The 19,431-nt window shown below is 44.4% G+C and overlaps 2 protein-coding genes across 2 annotated transcripts; both read left to right on the plus strand.

Moving 5' to 3' along the window:
• The first annotated feature begins 1,049 nt into the window (after positions 1-1,049).
• HJV (hemojuvelin BMP co-receptor) lies at positions 1,050-3,520 on the plus strand. The gene is made up of 3 exons (XM_063145813.1): positions 1,050-1,207; positions 1,827-2,329; positions 2,542-3,520. The coding sequence occupies exons 1-3, from the start codon at positions 1,114-1,116 to the stop codon at positions 3,169-3,171; spliced, it is 1,227 nt and encodes a 408-aa protein (XP_063001883.1). The 5' UTR covers positions 1,050-1,113; the 3' UTR covers positions 3,172-3,520.
• A 4,888-nt stretch (positions 3,521-8,408) lies between these two features.
• LOC134412112 (intelectin-like protein) lies at positions 8,409-14,710 on the plus strand. The gene is made up of 8 exons (XM_063145897.1): positions 8,409-8,570; positions 9,247-9,311; positions 10,012-10,176; positions 10,962-11,209; positions 12,126-12,284; positions 13,817-13,937; positions 14,332-14,435; positions 14,549-14,710. The coding sequence occupies exons 1-8, from the start codon at positions 8,455-8,457 to the stop codon at positions 14,699-14,701; spliced, it is 1,131 nt and encodes a 376-aa protein (XP_063001967.1). The 5' UTR covers positions 8,409-8,454; the 3' UTR covers positions 14,702-14,710.
• The last annotated feature ends 4,721 nt before the right edge of the window (positions 14,711-19,431 follow it).

The raw sequence follows: 19,431 nt of genomic DNA on the forward strand, positions 1-19,431 counted from the left end.
TGGACAATACTGGGCTAGGTGGGCGAAGGGCCTGGCTCAATATAAGGCAGCATAAGGTAGCTTCCTACATGCCTAAATGTTCAACTAGCCCTTCATGTCATTGTGGGCTCTTAGAAACAGGATGTGGCTTGCAAGCCAACTGCTGAGGGGGCGTATCTTGAGCTGAGATCAACTGGTTGATCATTAGCTGCAAGTGCAGAAGTAGGGCCGAGGCTTTTGCCATGGTTTAACTGACTTTAGTGGAGGCCCGTCCACCCCATGGACAAAAGAGTTGGCACAATTGGGAGATGTGCAGCTTCAGAAAACCAGGGAGAGCAACTGGATGCCTGGGTGCTGATGAAAATGCAGGTCTCTGGGAGAAATGGGAAGATGTGGATATATCCTTCTTTCTGACCATTGTGTTATCCTGAGGTGAAGTGAAAAGATGAGGTAAAATACATTGAGAATGAGGTTGACGTCCCATCAATGTAGTGAATAAAGGGGATGGTGCGGGAAAAGTACTCAAGTACACGACCAGTTAAGGTGCAACAGGTGTTAACACCTCCATAACACAGATTTCCTGCTTGTCCTCCTGTGCCACTTTCTTTAAAATGACATTGGAGGTGTGAAAAGGAACGGAAACATCAATCCACCTGTCTTCTTGAAGGCCAAAGAACTTCTGTCACTGTCAAAGCCTGATGCTCCTGAAAACCTACTGCAGAAGGTTTTTCATTCGTGAATTGCTCTCAGGTTACCAGGAGAGTCCCAGGGGATCCAGGCCCTGAGGAAAGATACTTTCCAACCACTTCAGGGAAGCATTTCTAATGCTGCCAGAGAGGCATGATGAGGACAGGGAATAGATTCAATCAAAGCTGGTGCTAGAAAGTTGCATTTTTTTAAAGAATAAAAAATAATAATAATAAGAGTGATGTTCAGAATAAAATTCCAGAGTTTGGGTTTTACAGCATGACATCAGGTGCATAGGGTACTGCCAACTTTGTACATTCAGTGGATTTTGTAGATTTATAGACTTTAGTCCTTTTTGCATTTTTTTTCCAGAGAACCAGTGAACGGGGGGAAAAAGGAGAGGAGCAGTTTGGGTGAGCAATTTCCATAAACTCTGAATGGATTGGAATGGGGAAAGCCACCTGCTTCACGAGGTCATGCAATTCAACCCATGCCGGCTTCTTCATTAAAACACTCTTCTTTCTCCTGTTCTGTAGACATGGTAAGGAACAGTGCAACGTGGGCTGACTTCACTCAGAACATTGCCACAAATTAAAGGATGGTTTATTAATTTAAAGGAATTTTTTTTATCCTCAGTCAAAAAAAGGTTCAATCATCAAAAATGGCACTCCCTCCCTGCTGCCCAAAGCCTTGTAACCTAAAGAAGTAATATACAAGGGAAAGGAAATGGGAAGGGGAAAAAAGGGGGGATTAAGTAGATTTTCAAGAGGGCTGGGTGGTATGGCCCTGCTGACCTTCTCATCTCGGGCCAGGGGACACTCTGACCAGAGCAGCCCCTGATGTTCCCTTTTCATAACAGTCACCACCATATATATTAACACAATATCAGTTTTCTCACTGTTGCTCCTGATGCAGCTAAAATGGCACTGCCCACGCATAAGAGGGAGGAGTCAGTATGCTTGGAGGGGGACCCCAAGGTTTGCAGGGGTGCAACACCAACAAAAAACGTAAGGGGAAAATCCTTGGGTGGGGGTCATCATCATCATTTATATAGCGCTTTCTAACCTGATCTGAGAGGGCAGGGAGGAACACAGGTGAAGGACGGCAGGCAAAGGACACACACTCAAAACCCGGCTGCCTTTTTTGTTTCCATCACACAGTTTATTCCCACTGCAAGATCTTGCGTTGCAACTCGGAGTACGTGGCCTCTACTCTCAACTTGCGTGGCCCCAACAAGAACGTGGCCTACTGCAATGCCTTGCGTTCCTACTCCCGCTGCACCCGCAGGACGGCCCGCACTTGCCGCGGAGACCTCGCGTACCACTCGGCCGTTCACGGCATTGAGGATCTCATGATCCAGAACAACTGCTCCAGGGAAGGGCCCACCTCGCCGCCGCGGCCCCCCATGCCTGCTCCCAACCGCCAGGGCTTTGAATCCCTGGACATCTGTGACTATGAGAAGAGTTTTGCCCATAAGCACGGCAGGCCCCCCACGTACCAGCACTGTGCCACATTTGGGGACCCTCACGTGCGCACCTTCAGCGACGAATTCCACACCTGCCGAGTGGAGGGTTCCTGGCCGCTTCTTGACAACACCTATTTATTTGCTCAGGCCACGAGTTATCCTGTAGCAAAAGGATCAAACGCTACTGCTACTAGCAAGGTAAACCCAGTTGCTCCTAAAAGCCGTCGGTCCAAGCTTTCCTTGGCCTGTGTGAGTGCTTCCAGGGGTAGGAACATGCGGGTCAGCCAAGAGTCACACACTCTTGGGGGAACTGGATTGCCCACACAGGGAGCTTCTAAACTCCTCCCTCTCTCTCTCTCTCTCTCTCTCTCTCTCTCTCTCTCTCTCTCTCTCTCTCTCTCTCCTTTCAGCTCACAATCATATTTAAGAACATGAAGGAGTGCATTGATCAGAAGGTCTACCAGGCAGAGATAGACAACCTGCCAGCAGCTTTTGAGGATGGCTCGGTCAATGGGGGCGAGAGGCCTGGAGGAAGTAGCTTGAGCATCCATGAACGCATGCCCGGGCGGCACGTGGAGATCCAAGCCGCGTACATTGGCACTACCATTGCGGTGCGCCAGGCAGGGAAGCAGCTGTCCTTCTCCATCCGGGCAGCCAGGGAGGTGGCTCGCTCCTTCACGGAGGAGCAGGACCTTCAGCTTTGCGTAGGGGGCTGCCCACCTAGCCAACGCATCTCCCGAGAGGAGTGCTGCTGCAGCGATGGCACCATCACCTCGGAGCAGGCCCATCTGTTGTGCAAGGAGAAACTGCCGATAGAGGACGTCTACTTCCAGTCGTGCGTCTTCGACGTGGTGACGTCGGGCGACACCAACTTTACGCTAGCGGCGCATGGTGCGCTGGAGGATGCCAAAGTTTTCCATCCAGATGCCAAGAAACTCCACATCTTCCCAAGGGATACATCCTGCCGGACCAGCAGCCCATGCCTGCTCCTCCTCCTTCTCGCTGCATTAATCATTTCAGATTTTTCATGGCACTTTTAAATGTCCCTGTGAATTGGTGGTTAGCTATATTGCACCAGTCTGCGGGAGGCAGGTGGGGGGCAGGGTTGACTTCCTTTGGCATGCAACAAATGCAAGACGGTTAAAAGCTCCTTGTTTTGATGAAAAAAGAGAGAGCGGGGCTGTGGGTTTGTTGTGGACCAGTGTGATTCAGGGATGGAGTAAGGTTAAATGAAGAAGAAAAATGACTCCTTTTAAGTATAATTGGGAAACTGACAAGCTGAGAGTAGTAACTGTAGCTCTACATTCTCAGATAACCTGGAAATCTCTAAAATACATTGGACATCAAAGGATATTCCTGAATAGAAGCTCAGTTTTGCCTGATATAAAATTTCCATTTACTTAGTGCCCCCTGGAAAACAGCAAGTACAACCTGGAAAAACACGGCCATCTAAGGAAACTGACATGAAAGGACTGAGTTGCCACTTTCATTGTTTTATTTTGCAAATTCAGTGTTTTTGGAACATGCCCTTTGGTTTGTTGTAAGTTTCGGGAATGGCCCATTTGTAATACAAAATGAAACAAACACACACACACACACTGACACACTCTCTCACACAAATACTCCTCCTGCACCATCATGTTGAATGGCTCTCAACTCTAAATGGAATAAAGGGGGTGGGGGTGGGGAATCAGTTTTCCAACTTAATACAAGTTGGATGTCATCATTTCTCTACCCCCACTCCCACTTTCGGCAGCCTGGAATGTAGAATCGACAGGGTGCAGGTTGCACATTGATGTTCAGCACACTTGCAGGGAGAAGCTTCTGCTAAGGCTGGAGACAGACAACAGTTCTGAGGAAAGAGAGAGAGAGAGACTTCCCTTTCAATCATGCGTGTGCACCTATTTCTTTCGCTCCACTGTTGCCGGTTATCAAAAAAGTACTGCAGATTTTAGAGGCAGCACAAAACGTGCCAAACTGGGAGCAGAAATGAGATGAGAATAGGCACCCTAAGTGATTTATCTATCAACTGCCCTTACGTCCTCTGAAAGGACTACTACTGTCCATTCTAGCTAAGCCCTTGAAAAAGAGACTTGAGTCCAGTAGGGACCACACATTTCAATGCAACTTGGAAATTCCCAACCCCTCTGAAGTCAGTAAGATTCCCCTAATATGGGTGGTGTGTAGGGAGTGGGTGTGCACACACGTCCTGGATGCGGGATTTATCAAGCAATAATATGTGATGCATTTCTGAGGTTTGATTTTTCTCAAGCCGCACACAACCACAAGCTGAAACCAAATCAACTACCTGGCTTCTCTCTGAGAGGGCTAGAGTTCTTCTTCTGGGACTCGTCCTGTTCCATAACTATTTCCGGTCTGTCTTTGTGGAACCTATATAACACGTAAAGTGGTTAAAAGTGGCTGAGATTGATTAGCATGGACGCTGGAAGGGAAGGAACTATGTTTCCGTGAGCATCAGGCCTGAAAGAAGTCAAGGCTTGCAAAGGAGAGGAATGTCTTTAATGATAAGACAGGGCTGTATTCCTGTCCACCTCTCACCAATGCTACCAAGCCCTTGCTTCCACCGTTAACAGCGTTGGTAGCTTCTGAATTGCCTGTATGTTGGCTTTGTTAATCCGCAAACGTTTGGCATTAAAATACATCTATTTTTGAAGCCTTCGTTTCCTGTCATCTGTTTCTCATTTAGCTGGCTGGCGTGCAACAGGTGAAGCTAAAAATAACCTGGAGGGCTGTCCTCTTTCATTTCAAAACCCAAATATGTACAAAAAGCCCCCCACCCCCAGCATAAAGCTGGAGGACAGGGCAGCTTGAAGCATCTCTTAAAGACCCCCTCCTGCTTTTTGCCCCACTAGTTCCTGGCTCAGGACCAATCAGGGCAGACTTTTTCGGCTGCTTAATTGCTGCTTATGCCACACGACACGTAACGCAGAAATCCTCTCTCAGGCTGACAGGGCCAGCACCAAATGGGGAAATCCACGTTGAACTCAACCTCCTATAAATTAAAATAGGGGCAAAATTAGGATGGTTGCTTACACATTGCCCCCAAAATAAGGAAATGCCACACCAAAAGAGAAGTCCAAAGAGGGCACCTATTTGCAAAACATTTGTATAAGCTAATGTATATGTATGAATTCAAATTTTGAAATAATGATTATAGTTTAAGTTGAAATACAATACATTGGCCAGGATCTCTCCTCGATCATCCCAGAGTGCAGGTCAGGGAATAATGGGCTCAAGTTAAAGGAAGCCAGATTCCGGCTCGACGTCAGGAAAAACTTCCTGACTGTTAGAGCAGTACAACAATGGAACCAGTTACCTAGGGAGGTTGTGGGCTCTCCCACACTAGAGGCTTTTAAGAGGCAGCTGGACAACCATCTGTCAGGGATGCTGTAGGGTTGATTCCTGCCTTGAGCAGGGGTTGGACTCGATGGCCTTGTAGGCCCCTTCCAACTCTATTTCACCGTACTGAAGAAGGCTGACTATGTGACCTGTCTACTTGCTGCTCAGCCTACTGTCCAGGTGCTAACTCTTGGTAGGAACCTTCAAAGTCCCTGCACGATTCTCTCTTCTTTTGGTTCTTTAAACCAGACTTGGACTGGGCAGCCCATCAAACAGAGGACACCTTCAAGTAGAGGACTGCGCTTTGTAAAGTAGGACACCTGGCCACACTGGGCACAATCTGCTAAGAAGTCCTGCTTGTACAAATCTTAGTGGGATAAGAACATCAGACGAGCCCTGAGGCTGGATCAGACCAAGGGTCCATCTAGTCCAGAACTCTGTTCACACAGTAGCCAACCAGCTGCCCACGGAGAACCCACAAGCAGAACATGAGTGCCACAGCATTCTCCTGCCCATGTTCCCCAGCAACTGGTGTATTTTGGCTTACTGCCTCTGATATGGGAGGTACCACACTACCACATAGCCATAAGGACTAGTAGCCATGGAAAGCCTTCTCCTCTTCCAGGAATGTATCCAACCCTTTTAAAACCCATCCAAAGTGTTGGCCATCACTATATCTTGTGGTAGTGAGTTCCATAGTTTAGCAATGCATGAAGAAGTCCTTCCTTTTATCTGTACGGATTCTGTTAAATACATTCTGTCTGCGTTCCATGGATTGTCATGTGTCTTTTGCTCTGTCCTTCCGCTTGTTTACAGAATCATATTTGTCTCAATTTCCTGAGCGTATGTTGATGTTGGAAACAGAAAGTGCACATTTGGACAATTAGACACTTCTGAAAATTATGCACTCCCACTTGCCACCACTAGATGTCACAAAACAATTAAAAAAATAGTTCTTCACAACTCCTGGAACATCTGCCCACCGGTTCATTCACCTGCTCTTGGGAAATTGGAGCTGATAAAAACAGCTGTTAAAAAGGCTTATGCTGCCTGCTACAGCCAGGGCTGTTCATTAAAAAGTTCACAAACATACAATACACTGGTTGGCTTTAGGGGCTCTCTACCACAACGCAGTGAATACTCAGCTTACTTTAATGAAATATAATAATACCATGTACAAGTTTTTTAAGAAGCTGGAAGGATGGAAGGGTACACTAATCACAGATCCAGCAAAGCATTCTCACGTACAGGATACCAACATTTCACATGCTCTAAGCAGCAGCCCTGTCAGGCTGGATTCACTCAGAATAAATTGAGCCAAGTACTGCACCGTCCACAAGAGCTTTTGCAGAAGCGTCTTATCATCAGGTGGAGGCATTTTATTGATGCCGTACACTTTGCTGGCATCTGGCATCACTCCCTTGCTCAAGCAGATATGACCCAAATATCTGACATGAACAACCAGCTATTGTATCTTGTCTTTGTTAAACTTGACGACTGTGGTTTGGGATCTTTGTACAACCGGCATCAGAATGGTGTCATGCTCTGCCCTATTTATAGCAGCCATGATCGTATCTTCTGCTATGATGTGGACACCAGGGATGTCTCCAAACACCTGTGGTTCTTCTACTGAAAGACCTCGCTGGCAGATTTGATGCCAAAAGGGAGTCTGTTAAGTGATATCACCCCCATGGGGTGCTGAATGTGCATAGTTCAGCTGACTCACTATCCAGCGCTACTTGAAGGTAGCCGTCAGTTTCATCAAGTAGGATAAAGATTTTCTTCCCTGCCAGGTTTCTGTGGACATCATCAACCATGATGATGAAGAAATCTTGCCTCTTGACTGCCTTATTAAGGTCGCTGGGGTCTAGAAGTCAGTGCTTCTCCACCCCCATGTGACATATTGGGACACGCAGAATAAGATGATATACTTCTGTGTAGACTAGATGTTACGAGGAATTGTGGAGAAGTTCTGTGGACTGGCAACAGCCAGGAATCTCAATAAATGGCTCATTTAGCCCTATGAAACTATAGCACAGCTCAATTTTAATTTAAATGTCACATTTTAATGAGAATTTCCCTAATTTTGCACTTTTGAACCACTATATGAACTGAAACTCCATTATTCTTTGAAATTCGCACATCTCCGAATTTTGCAGTAGAACTCTCCAGTCAAAAAATGCACACTCAAACAAGTATATTAGGGGGGAAATATATTAGGAAGAGTTGTGTGCAAAAAAATTAAGCAATTTTTTTCATATTAAGCAAAAACGGATTAAAATGCATGCAGTAGGAGAAATTTGCACAAAATGCTTATGCATATCCATGAAATATTTTTTCATATTAAGCAAAAACGGATTAAAATGCATGCAGTAGGAGAAATTTGCACAAAATGCTTATGCATATCCATGGAAATGCATTTTAAAAAGATACTCAAAGTTTGGGATGAATTAGACTTGAGACTAGAGAAATTTTCCAAGTTCAAGATGAACCAAACTCAAGATAGGAAAAATGAGAAACAGAGAATCAGTGAAATTTATAGCTTTGTCCATGTCTAGCTGTTTGTGGGATTCTCAGGGCCCTTTCTACACCTAAGGATTCTCCCAAGAAAATGAAGGGATCGTCTCTGCCTGCTCCCGGGATCCCATGTGTGTCATTTGGATGCACAGGAACGATCCTGAGATGATCCTGGGATAAATGGCTGGTGTAGACATGCCCTCAGAGGTATTTGGATGCCCCATGTGTGAAAGCTCCTACGTGGATCCTACAGCTTCTAATTGGAAGATCCTACATGGTAGGAGGTGTTGATGGTAATCCTTTGAATATATACTCCCAGGGGAAAAAAGTAAACAAATCCATCTTTCTATAATCTATCCTCTGCCCTTCTGTCTGGTGTGTGTCAACAAGCCCTGGACTCTACTTGGGATTTCTTCATCTGTGCACGAAGGTCAGTTTGATTGTTAATGAAACAACAGAGCAAGGTCCTATCACAACAAAAAGACCAGGCATTTCTGTCCATTTACGCTGCGGCTGTGGATTCCTCGGCTGGAAACTCGGTTCAAGTTGAGCTGATTCACAGGTGAGCTGGGAATATTCCCTCTTTTGTGTTGTACTGTACATAGTTAGTCTGAAGGTTTTGATGGACTAAACCTGAGTCTCCCAAAATGGACGCCGACCTCCCAAACAGGGAATAGGAAGCCCGGAAGTGGTTCCCCTCTGTCCTTAGGCTGGAGAAAAAATTGCAACAGCTCGCCAGCCCAGACTTCCTAATTAGCTGAATGGATCTTCTCCATCAATTATTTTGCAAATCCCTGCCTAACCAAGGTTCTCTAACATTTGATTATTTCTTCTATTGCTCTTTCCTCTCACCACTAGACATACTTTAGAGTCCTGAAATTAGATGGAAACAGTTCCGTTACGTAATGGGAGCAAATACCTTTGTGTCTGTGTCTGTGTGGTGGTGAGGGGGCTACGAAAGAACTTCAGAAAACATCTTTGTACAGCATGAAGCTTTTCAACAGTCAAATTTAAGAGTTGAAACCATTTTGTTAACCACAGTTTTGTTAACCACTGAACCAAATGAACAGCTGGTGCCAACAAAAAATAGTTTCAAAACTCAAATTTTGCTCTGTGAAATCCAGTTTTTCAAATTATTCCATAGCTTCATTTCTTCAGCTTGCTTAGCAGAAGACACATGGGAGGGAAGTGGCCAAGAGGGAGTCTTAAAAAATAAATATTTCATTTTCCCCACACAGAAAAATGAAACTGGTCCTGGTTGTCCTACTTTGTCTGGTTGCGTTCCCTGATGGTCGGCGGTGTGGTATGTGTGCATGCTCTTTGGGAGAAGATGTCCTCTCCTTCTTCTCATCCAGTCACCCCAAACTGACACATGGAGGGGAACCAAGAAGAGAGACCAAATTCATAGAATCTATGAAATGAGGGACTGGAGGTAGCCTTATCTGAGAAGGTCCACAAAACATAATTATTTTATTTAGAGAATTTCAATCCCCCTTTTCCATTCCTAAAATCCACATGGATGTTTACAACAGAATTATAAGACAGTACATAATAACTGTGAGTCCTTGCCCAGTTTGGAGGGAGCTAGACCCTCGGACACCAATTCTGAATCAGACAGAGACACGGTAGTGTCAGGCCCACCTATGGGAAGGCAGGTGCTTGGGAACTCAGTTCTTTCAGGACTCCCACTGGCTTGCAAACCAGGAGGGTTTAGGATGCTGATACAACCTCTCTCACACAGCCGGGAGACATGGCTTTGATGGAAGGCCCCGCTTCTCAACCAGGGATGTCTATCATTGGAACAGGGCCAAAAGAAGTCTTTGCAGTTAAAAAGGGCATTTCAGAGGCATCCGATGAGGCACAGCAACCACCTAAGAGCCAGGTTCTTAAACGACAGGAAGGTTAAGATGCAAGGACCCATCCTGAAACATTGCCATTCTTCTTCATTACAAACGCTCTCAATTCTTCTCTCATTAGCCTAACAATTAGTCTTTTTGGTGCAGATACCAATGGCTGTGTCACCTCGTTGAAACGGGACATCCTCAAACTGATGGTCAAATGGGAAGATGCTACCTGTCTCCAGAACCAGCAAGGCCTGCCCCCAAACCTTCTGCAGACTTTGCCCCGAAGCTGCATGGAAATCAAAACAGCATTGGAAGGAGCTGCAGGTGGGTGACCCAGAAAAAGGATTTCTCAGACCCAGAACCTCTGGAAAGGGATTTATTGGCCATCATGGGCTGAAGGTGGGGTGTTAAAGTTAGCATCCATGATGTAACTCCTTATCCAAGAAATGTATGGCCATTAGGCCCATGACTCATTTCATGGTATGAAACAATCACATCAAAATTTGTTTCTTGAGCTGGTTTGGTTGAGAACATTGCAGCTTGGAGTCCTTCACAGTGTAGTAATGATCAATCTCTAATGAATTCTGTTTTATGGCAAGTGTATGTCTCATATCTGCTGAGTGCAATTAGTCCTTCTGAGCTTGGAGATGAGTGTGTAATTGATCCTGCAGTAGTGCTTACCATCGGAGGTGGTTGGCACACCTTAGAAGCCCAGCATGACTGTGAGGACAATTCCCCACTCCCTTCTCCAACCCCAAGCTTGGAACAAGGTCTGGGATTTCTCCACATCATGCTGTGCTCCTGAGGCTACTTGGTCCCACTTGGGGTTCTCCAAAGTACCCCAACTTTAAGCTTGGAGGGAGGGCAGAGATTGGGGGGATGTGATTGTCCATGATCTCCTGCTACACTGTGGAAGTGCTCCAAAAGCCCCTGTTTCTTGGTGTGGCACGGCATATGTTCTCCAACATTCTGGCCACCAGAATGGTTGGCAAACAAAGACATTCAAAATGTGTGGGCTCCTGATTCTAAGACTGTTACAACATGTAATCAAAGTGAATGCTATGAATGGAGTGAGCGTTATGATACTCAATGGAGTGGGTTTTCTACAGATGGACTGTATTTCCTGGGCACTGAAGATGGTGAGATCTACCAAACCTTTTGTGACATGACTACCAATGGAGGTGGGTGGACTCTGGTGGCCAGCATCCATGAAAATAACATCTATGGAAAGTGCACCCTGGGAGACCGTTGGTCTAGCCAACAGGGGAACAATGCCAATTACCCAAGTGGGGAAGGAAACTGGTCCAAGAACTCCACCTTTGGAACGGCCGTGGGATCAACTAGTGATGACTACAAGGTGAGGTTCTGTAGGCATGCTGGACAGCAAAATGTAAGAGATTTTTCCTTCCTGCACACACACACATGCACACATACACACACCCCTACCTGCACAGAGAGTTTATGGATTAGATGCAATGATGGGGTTCTACCGCTGCTTCCTACAACAGACGTGTTGAAACTCTTTTAGCCTGAGGGCCAAATTCTATTTTAGGGTTCTTGGAGGTCACATTCCACTGGTGGACAAAGATGAAGTCAGAAGGGGTGGGGCTAAATACCGGCAAATTTTAGCTTAAAGCTCTTATGGCCAGTAACTAAGCTTTAGGAAAGACATCTCAACCATTTAGAATGGGGGGGGGGGGTGTTGCACAAGAGTGGGGGAACCACTAAATAATTGGTGGTCCGGGAAAAGGGGGCATGGGCATCTGGGGGAATTGCCCCAGTTATTCTTCCCCTGGGCAGTTTCCTTGTTAAAAAAAGTCTCTCTGGCTTGTGTATAATGGGACTCTGCATTTTCACAGCTTCCTACATTCCTTATGGTTGTGTCTCCTCTTCCTGTGCAAGATCCCCCAAGGAAGCAACTCTACAAGTGACAATTCCAGGGGGGTTTCATGCAGGAAAATGAACCATGGCTGGAAGGAACTCAAGAGTCTTTTTTTAAAAGAGTAAAAATGGAGGGGGGAACCCAATACTTGGCCACCTCCTCTGTAAAGTAAAGGGATCCACCCTCTGGAAATTCCCGTCGATGCCCAATTTTCAGAGACATTTTCTCCAATGGCAATAAAATGTTCAGCTGAAAATATTGGTTCAGCTCAAGTCTCTATAACGGTTGATCACTGAAAGTTGTGGGAGCCCTGATGGGATGAGTCTGGGGCTTAGGCATTTCACAACATAGTGAGAGATGGGTTTTCTCATCAGACTTCTTTGCTTCCCAGAACCCTGGCTACTATGACCTTCAAGCACGGGATATGGCCATATGGCATGTCCCCAATGACAGCCCTTTGAAGGAATGGCGGGAAGCTGCCATCTTGAGATATCACACTGAGACGGGCTTCTTGTCTGTAGAAGGAGGGAACCTTCTCAGGCTCTATCAGGTAATGGTGGCTCCATAGATTGCCAATATTGGGGACTTTTAGGGCTGCAACTAGGATGGATCCTTCACAAATCGGTGGAGATGGATATCTGAAGAGCTGGAAAGTTCAGCGCTCCAATTGCAAAATTTTTAGTGTGGGTGTGTATAATAATAATAATAATAATAATAATAATTTTATTTATTTATTTCTTACCCACCTCTCCCTTTGGATCAAGGCGGGGAACAACATTAAATAGAACAATACAATATAAATCAAATTCATAAAACTGATTAAAAGGCATATAAAACTGATACAATATTACAGTAACAATCATGACACCTTAAAATTCTTAAGTTTAAAATTCATCTGGGTAGGCCTGCCAGAAAATATTAGTCTTTATGGCTGTCTTAACCTCAGAGAGAGTATTAAGTTGACAAATCTCTTTCAGCAGGCCATTCCACAGTCTGGGGGCGGCAGAAGAAAAGGTCCCCGGAGTAACTGTTGTCAGCCTAGTTTTGGCTGACTGGAGTAAATTCTCCCCAGAGGACCTGAGTGTGGGGGGCGGATTGTACGAGGGAAGGTGACACAGGTAACCTGGACCCAAACTACATAGGGCTTTAAAGGTAATGACCAACACTTTCTACTTTGCCCAGAAACTAATTGGCAGCCAGTGGAGTGATTTTAATGTTGGCGCATGTGGTCTGTGTGTTTATTTAGGTAGGAAGTGCAACACCACATAACTCAACGTCTTGTTTCTAGTTGAATTTTTAATACCACCAGAGAATGGGGATGAAGAACCAGTCAACTGAAGGAAGAATTCTTCCTGGCTCCAACAGTAGTGCCAGTTTCCCCAAAAGTAAGACATCCCCCGAAAATAAGACCTACTTCCAGTTTTGCCTCTCGCTGTAATATAAGGCATCCCCCCAAAAATAAGACCTACTTCCAGTTTTGCCCCTCGCTGTAATATAAGGCATCCCCCCGAAAATAAGACCTACTTCCAGTTTTGCCCCTCGCTGTAATATAAGGCATCCCCCCGAAAATAAGACCTACTTCCAGTTTTGCCCCTCGCTGTAATATAAGGCATCCCCCCGAAAATAAGACCTACTTCCAGTTTTGCCCCTCGCTGTAATATAAGGCATCCCCCCGAAAATATTACCTACTTCCAGTTTTGCCTCTCGCTGTAAAATAAAGCATCTCCCCGAAAATAAGACCTTTTTTTTGTTCAACAATAAATGTGTACCGTATTCTTCTTCATGGAAAAATAAGACATCCCCTGAAAATAAGACCTAGCGCATCTTTGGGAGCAAAAATTAATATAAGACACTGTCTTATTTTCGGGGAAACAGGGTAGGAGCATAGGTGCAAAGGAAGCTGCGATTTACTGAGACAGATCCTTCGTCCATCTAGTCAAGTATCACTGACACAGACAGGCCAAGCTCCATGTGAATCACCCAGCTTCAGCTATTGGGTGGTATAGAAATGAAACCGGGGAAAATAAAAATAAATAAATCTCAAGTTCCTCTTATATTTGCTTTTTTTTCTTTTCCTTTCAGCAATACCCAGTGAAGTTCGGCATTGGCAGCTGCCCAGGTAATAACGGTCCAATTGTACCAGTTGTCTATGATACTGGTAATGCTCAGCAGACGTCCTTCTATTATTCTCCAAATTCCAGAGGTGAGTTTTGTTTATATTTCTGAAGCCTAAATGTTCCATTCAATCAGTTAGAATCTAGTGTCTGCTCTGGGAAGGAATACAAGGAAGTGTCAAATAAGTCTGCAGCACGTGGCAGGGATGCAAAACCCTCCAGATCTTTTGGCCCACAACTCCCATCATCCCCCACTATCTGTCGGGCCACAAGTTGCCCTCTCTTGCCTTACAGCTATGCCTAGAAAGAACGTAATAAATGTTCTATAGTAGTTTGGGCCCAGGACTTGAAAGGTTTGTCTATATCCTTATACATGGTTAAATATACAGAATATTGCATTTGAATGTTACTTATCAAATTCTAAGTTCTTGGGACAGTGAAGCAAGACTGTGGTACAACCTTACTTTTTTCTATTTTTCCCAGCTGAATTTGTCCCTGGCTTCATTCAGTTCCGGGTTTTTAACCATGAGAAAGCAGCAGTTGCTCTATGTGCTGGCATTAAAGCCACCGGCTGCAATACAGAGATGGTGAGTAGGTGGACCCAAAGTATTGGGATACACTTTGGATCTGGCTTGGTTTCATTGCCACGATTCCCTTCTCTGGGTTCCAACCTAGACTCTCTTCATTTTCCCTTCTCCAGTTCTGCGTTGGTGGAGGAGGGAATTTTCCAGAAGGAAATCCCCGGCAGTGTGGTGACTATACGGCTTTCGAGTGGGATGGCTACGGGACACACACCGGCTGGAGTGTTTCCAAACAGTTATTGGAGTCTGCAATGCTGATATTTTATCGATAACGTGTGTTTTTTTTTTAAAAAAAAAAATACTGAAAGGTACTGAAAGCGGGCTGGACTTGATGACCTTATAAGCCCCATCCAACACTACTATTCTATGATTCTATGAAATCCTGCCTCCGAGGTTTCTCCACAGCCTATGAGGCCAATAAAATAGTGTGACTAAACATAACTCCTTTGTCTCAGTGCAATTTCTTCCTTGGTTGGTGCATGCATCACCTGAGATAACCTCTTACTATTCCCATGAAATTCTAGCTGAATTAAAACTTTAGGCTGTGATCCTATGCACTTACATGGGAGTAAATCCCATTGAATGCAGAAGGGTAATGTCTGAGTTAACATGGATGAGATCGTGTTGCGTGTCATTTTCGTTTAATTATCAAGAACTCCCCCCAAACAGTGCCAAATTTTAAGACAGCACAGAAGATAGGTCAATGAATGAGTTGAAGGATTTCAGTGCCCTCTTCTTTTGACTTTCCATCAATAGGAAAAGGCCTTTTTTTTATTTAGATGGGCCTACTTCGGCTGTATTCATATCTTACTTGTGGACTTCCCAAGGTCATCTTGTTGGCCACTCTGGAGACAGAACGCCGGGCTAGATTGGTCTGACCCAGCGTGGTCCTTCTTATATTCATCCTCTGCACTCCCTCATTTTGAACCATGCACGCAAAGGGACTAGCCCCTTGGCTGGTTCTTTTGCACTGCGCGTCAGGGCGCCGTCCTGCCAATGAGACCCTATATAGGGCTTAATTCACCAGCAGCTTCAGCTGCTGTAAGGTTTAGGACACAGTCAATCTGAGAGTTGTCGTGGGTGGAAGTGAAAGCGAGCTTTCAGATTTTTCATTTTCTAAGGGTGCTTCTAGACATTACAACATAGTTAAATTTTCCACTCCTGCACCCACGCAATAAGGCCTAGAAATTTACTTCATGAAGTATTGCTAAAAAGAAAGGGGGTCAGGCTTAGAAACCCAGTGCACCCTCCTCCTTATTCACAGTCTCTAGAAATGAGGTTAGACTATCTGTTGAGAAATGAAGGAGGATTTCTGTTTCGTGGCCAAGAAAATATAGCCCTTTTACCAACTAAGAGCACAATGCTATCCATGTTTGAAAAGAAAAGAAAAAGTCCTGCAACTCTCAGCATTCCCCGGGTGTATAGGATTGTGTCTAAACTCCTAACTCACTGAGGAAAGTTAAAATCCTCTAGAGAGATTGCCAACCACCATTTTGCCATCTGTTTTAAAGGATAATTTAGGGTGCTTCCAATTGAAGTTTTAATCCTGCAATTGCCCTGCCTCAAACACAGAATTTTACAGGAGATCGAGACAATATGTCTTCTATTCTCTGCTAAAAGGAGGGAGGAGAATCTGTGAAACCTCTTTATTTTATAAATATAAAGAGTGTTCAAGACTTATTGAGAGATCAGTTATCATTTGAAGATTTGCTTTGCTTTCATGGGAAAGAAAACCAAGTTCTAGTCAGGTTTCTGACTCCCTGACAGAAAGCTTAAATTCACCACGGAGATACAGCAGCGTGGTATCATCCCTGTTTTAAAGGACCCATTCAGTTTCCCTCTGGACCCTTTTGAGCTCCCCAATTTCATTTTGGGCTGAGAGATGATGCGAAAAGGCTGCCGGCCTTCTCTTTTGTATTTGTGCCGAGACAATGATCAAGGCAACGGGGCCCAACTGCACCCAATGGCCTCCTTGTCACTTCCACACAAACTCTATTTAAGAGGGTCAGCAGCTGCTCCACGTTTAAGGCTGTTTTCCGTTTGAGAGCTGTGGTGTGGAAGGGGGGAAATGGGTCTTTACATTTATCAGCATTTATGCAGATGCTTTCATGTTTCTTGTTATCGTAGTATTTCCGTCACTTTACATTTTAAGGGCAAGGAATGTGGACTCTATTTAGGCAAGGGGGGAAATTGCCTGCCTGTATTTTAGACTCCTTTTTAAAATACCTTATAGTAAACCAGAGAAAGAGGTTTTCCAGTGGAAGAAAACGTTCTTGAAATGGTGTTTTCTCACAGTGAGGAACTTAAAACTTCTTTGCAGCGAAATGGAATGATGGTTTGGTTAAAGTTAGATCCTCTGGGCCAGAGACGAAAAATAAATCCCACAAACAAACAAACAGGAACACTATTTTGGCGATTCAGTAGAAAGAGGTCAAAGAAAGTTTAAACTGTATCATGTTTCCCATCTTTTTGAGGGATCTGAGGCAAAGGATTTATTTATTTATTATTTTTGCTGCTTCTGGGAATTTGAAGCTTTTCTCCCTCGTCTTATTTTTAGCCTATCCAAAAAATCTGACCAAGAATCATTTGAAACTGTTTCCCAGACCTCCTCTTGCAATTCTGGTGAGACGTTTTTATTCTTAAACAGTAATTGGGTTCAACTGCCACTCTTGTGTTTTTGTTTTCGGCAATCCCTACTTCAGGGTGCTCCAAAAGTGTTTTATAAAGGAAATGTTTATAAAACATTTGGAAATGTTTCTTCAAATCTCTCGCAACACACATCTTCGTCAAAATGTGCTCTGTGATTAGGCTAGAAAGTTGCCTCACAAAATTTGCTAAGAAAGAGACAACGTTTCAGTGTAACCTGGCTCCTTGGACATTTTGTAATAAATAATATGGAGTTCATTTAGGGAAAGGAGGCAATGGTCTCTGAGGCAGAAGTAGGCAAAAAGCAAAAGAAAACAAAAAACCCAGCATGAAAAAGCAAAAAAGAAAGTTGTTTATTACTCCATCTCTTGCCCCTAACTTAAATGAGGCCTAAATGACATTTTCTCTCATTTAACCTGTGTGGCGTTTGCCCCTGCATCCTCCATCTCCGTTAAATTTAATTGGGAAGCTCGAATTAATCCTTGCAATTCAGGAAACAGAAAGCAAAATAAACCCTGGGACTGCCCATGACCAAGAGAGTAACATAAACAGTGGATGTTTTGCAAAGCTATGTCAGCTGCTTTTAGAAAACAAGGAGGAATTGTTTAGAAATAGCATGCCAAACCAAATTAGGAATGCTTTGAATCTGTAAGCAAAAGCAAAAAAACTCCCTGAGCTCCTATGTAACAAATAGAGCAGGCTGGATCGATAGGCTGAAGTTTGCTTGTTGGCATTGAACAACACGGTTTACAAAATAGCCATTCAAAAAGTTACTGTAAAGCAAGTAAGCCCATGAAATACTTGTCAAAGGCACAAGAACCATGTCACAAAAGAAAAGGAGGCCACCCCAGTCTCAGCTGACGTTTGTTCATCGTGGAATTTGAACCTGGGATGGAGGGGGAATGGTTGGTGAAATATATTTGGGGGGTAAAAAGCAGAGATATGTAAAGAACCACACTCTCTGCTCAAGCCCACCTCTTTTCTGGCCTTCAGGTTGTGTTTTTCCCCCCATTCAGGTAAGCAGCGATCTATTGCAGCTGAGGTCAACATTTATTTTCTGCCACTTCTCCGCAACATCCTTTGGGCTTGCATTTTTGCAACCTAGGTAGCAGAGGAAGGAGTCCAGGACTAAGTAGCTTGTGGCTTCTTAGAAACGCTGTCCTTCAGGGCGTTGAGCTATGAGAAAAGCTAGACTAGACCTCCAGATCTGAACAAAGCAACTGTGGTTTTGCTTTGCCGAGGCAACCGGGCGATCTTATCTTCTGAACGCAGCAGCAGCTACAGCAACCATCCACAGCTCTTAGTACAGTTAATTTAATATTAATATACCCTGCTTTTCTGTTAAAACAACAGCCGAAATGGCTTGCAAGCCAATAAAACCCCAAAGCCATACAACTCAGCAAAGCCATACTCATTAAAAGAATAGCAATAATAAAACAGTGCAGGCAGAGAGTAAAACTTCGATGATATTAAAGGCTAGCTTGAATTTTGAAAAGTTTTAATTTTACATTAGTGGGATAGCTCTGGTGCTTTTTCGATTAGCTGGGACACTGATGTCATCTCCTGGTGGTTCCACATAGATCCATCCTCCGATTGGAGTCCACCAGAGGACGAGCCTTCAGAGTGGTGGCCACCCTCCTGTGGAACTCCCTGCCTCTGGAGGTCAGGCAGGCTCCAACCTTGCACTCCTTTCAGCGCCTCCTGAAAACATCTTTATTCCAGGAAGCCTTTCCTTAACATGCAGCCTTGAATCTCTGTATTTGCTTCTTTTAAAATTTGTTTTAACTGTTTTATTCTGTTTTTATTTTCATTTTATCTTGTACACTGCTCCGAAATTTTTCAATGGGGAGCGGTATATAAATATTCTAAATAAATAAATCTGCCACCGCTCTCTGACTGCCGTTTCCTCTGAGTTCAGCTGCAATCTTCACAGTAGCTGAGAAGAAACGAATTCTCCTAGTGACAATATATTCCTTGCTGTAATGTAAAGTATTTTGGGGTGGGCCCATTAGCTCTACACACACAAAAATCCTTCTCCAAACTGGATTAACACAACTGCCTGCAATGTTTGGAGGATTGTTGGGGGGAGTGCATGCAGTTCAAAAACAGGTGGAACAAGAAAGATGCCTCACAGAAGTGAGTTATTAGAAGCCCCCGTTTTCTTGTGCCTGCCTAACAGGGGGTTGGACTTGATGGCCTTTTAGGCCCCTTCCAACTCTACTATTCTATGATTCTATGATATTACATATGAATGGGAGATGGCTTCTGAAGCTGATCTTAAATGCCAGGCAGGCTCCTGTAGCAGCAGGTGGTTTCTGAGGTAAATATCTCAGAACAAATATCAATACCCGCACTT

The sequence above is a fragment of the Elgaria multicarinata genome, chromosome 21 (genome assembly GCF_023053635.1).
Source record: "Elgaria multicarinata webbii isolate HBS135686 ecotype San Diego chromosome 21, rElgMul1.1.pri, whole genome shotgun sequence".
Lineage (NCBI taxonomy): Eukaryota > Metazoa > Chordata > Lepidosauria > Squamata > Anguidae > Elgaria > Elgaria multicarinata.

What these genes read in the sequence shown, in the direction of transcription:
- LOC134412112 (XM_063145897.1), top strand. Translation starts at nt 8,455, where the DNA reads ATGAAACAACAGAGCAAGGTCCTATCACAACAAAAAGACCAGGCATTT. An exon ending in CCCTGATGGTCGGCGGTGTG is followed by an intron (nt 9,312 to 10,011) that starts GTATGTGTGCAT and finishes TTTTTGGTGCAG; the next exon opens with ATACCAATGGCTGTGTCACC. An exon ending in AGCATTGGAAGGAGCTGCAG is followed by an intron (nt 10,177 to 10,961) that starts GTGGGTGACCCA and finishes GGTTTTCTACAG; the next exon opens with ATGGACTGTATTTCCTGGGC.
- HJV (XM_063145813.1), top strand. Translation starts at nt 1,114, where the DNA reads ATGGGGAAAGCCACCTGCTTCACGAGGTCATGCAATTCAACCCATGCC. An exon ending in TCTCCTGTTCTGTAGACATG is followed by an intron (nt 1,208 to 1,826) that starts GTAAGGAACAGT and finishes TCCATCACACAG; the next exon opens with TTTATTCCCACTGCAAGATC. An exon ending in ACGCTACTGCTACTAGCAAG is followed by an intron (nt 2,330 to 2,541) that starts GTAAACCCAGTT and finishes CTCTCCTTTCAG; the next exon opens with CTCACAATCATATTTAAGAA.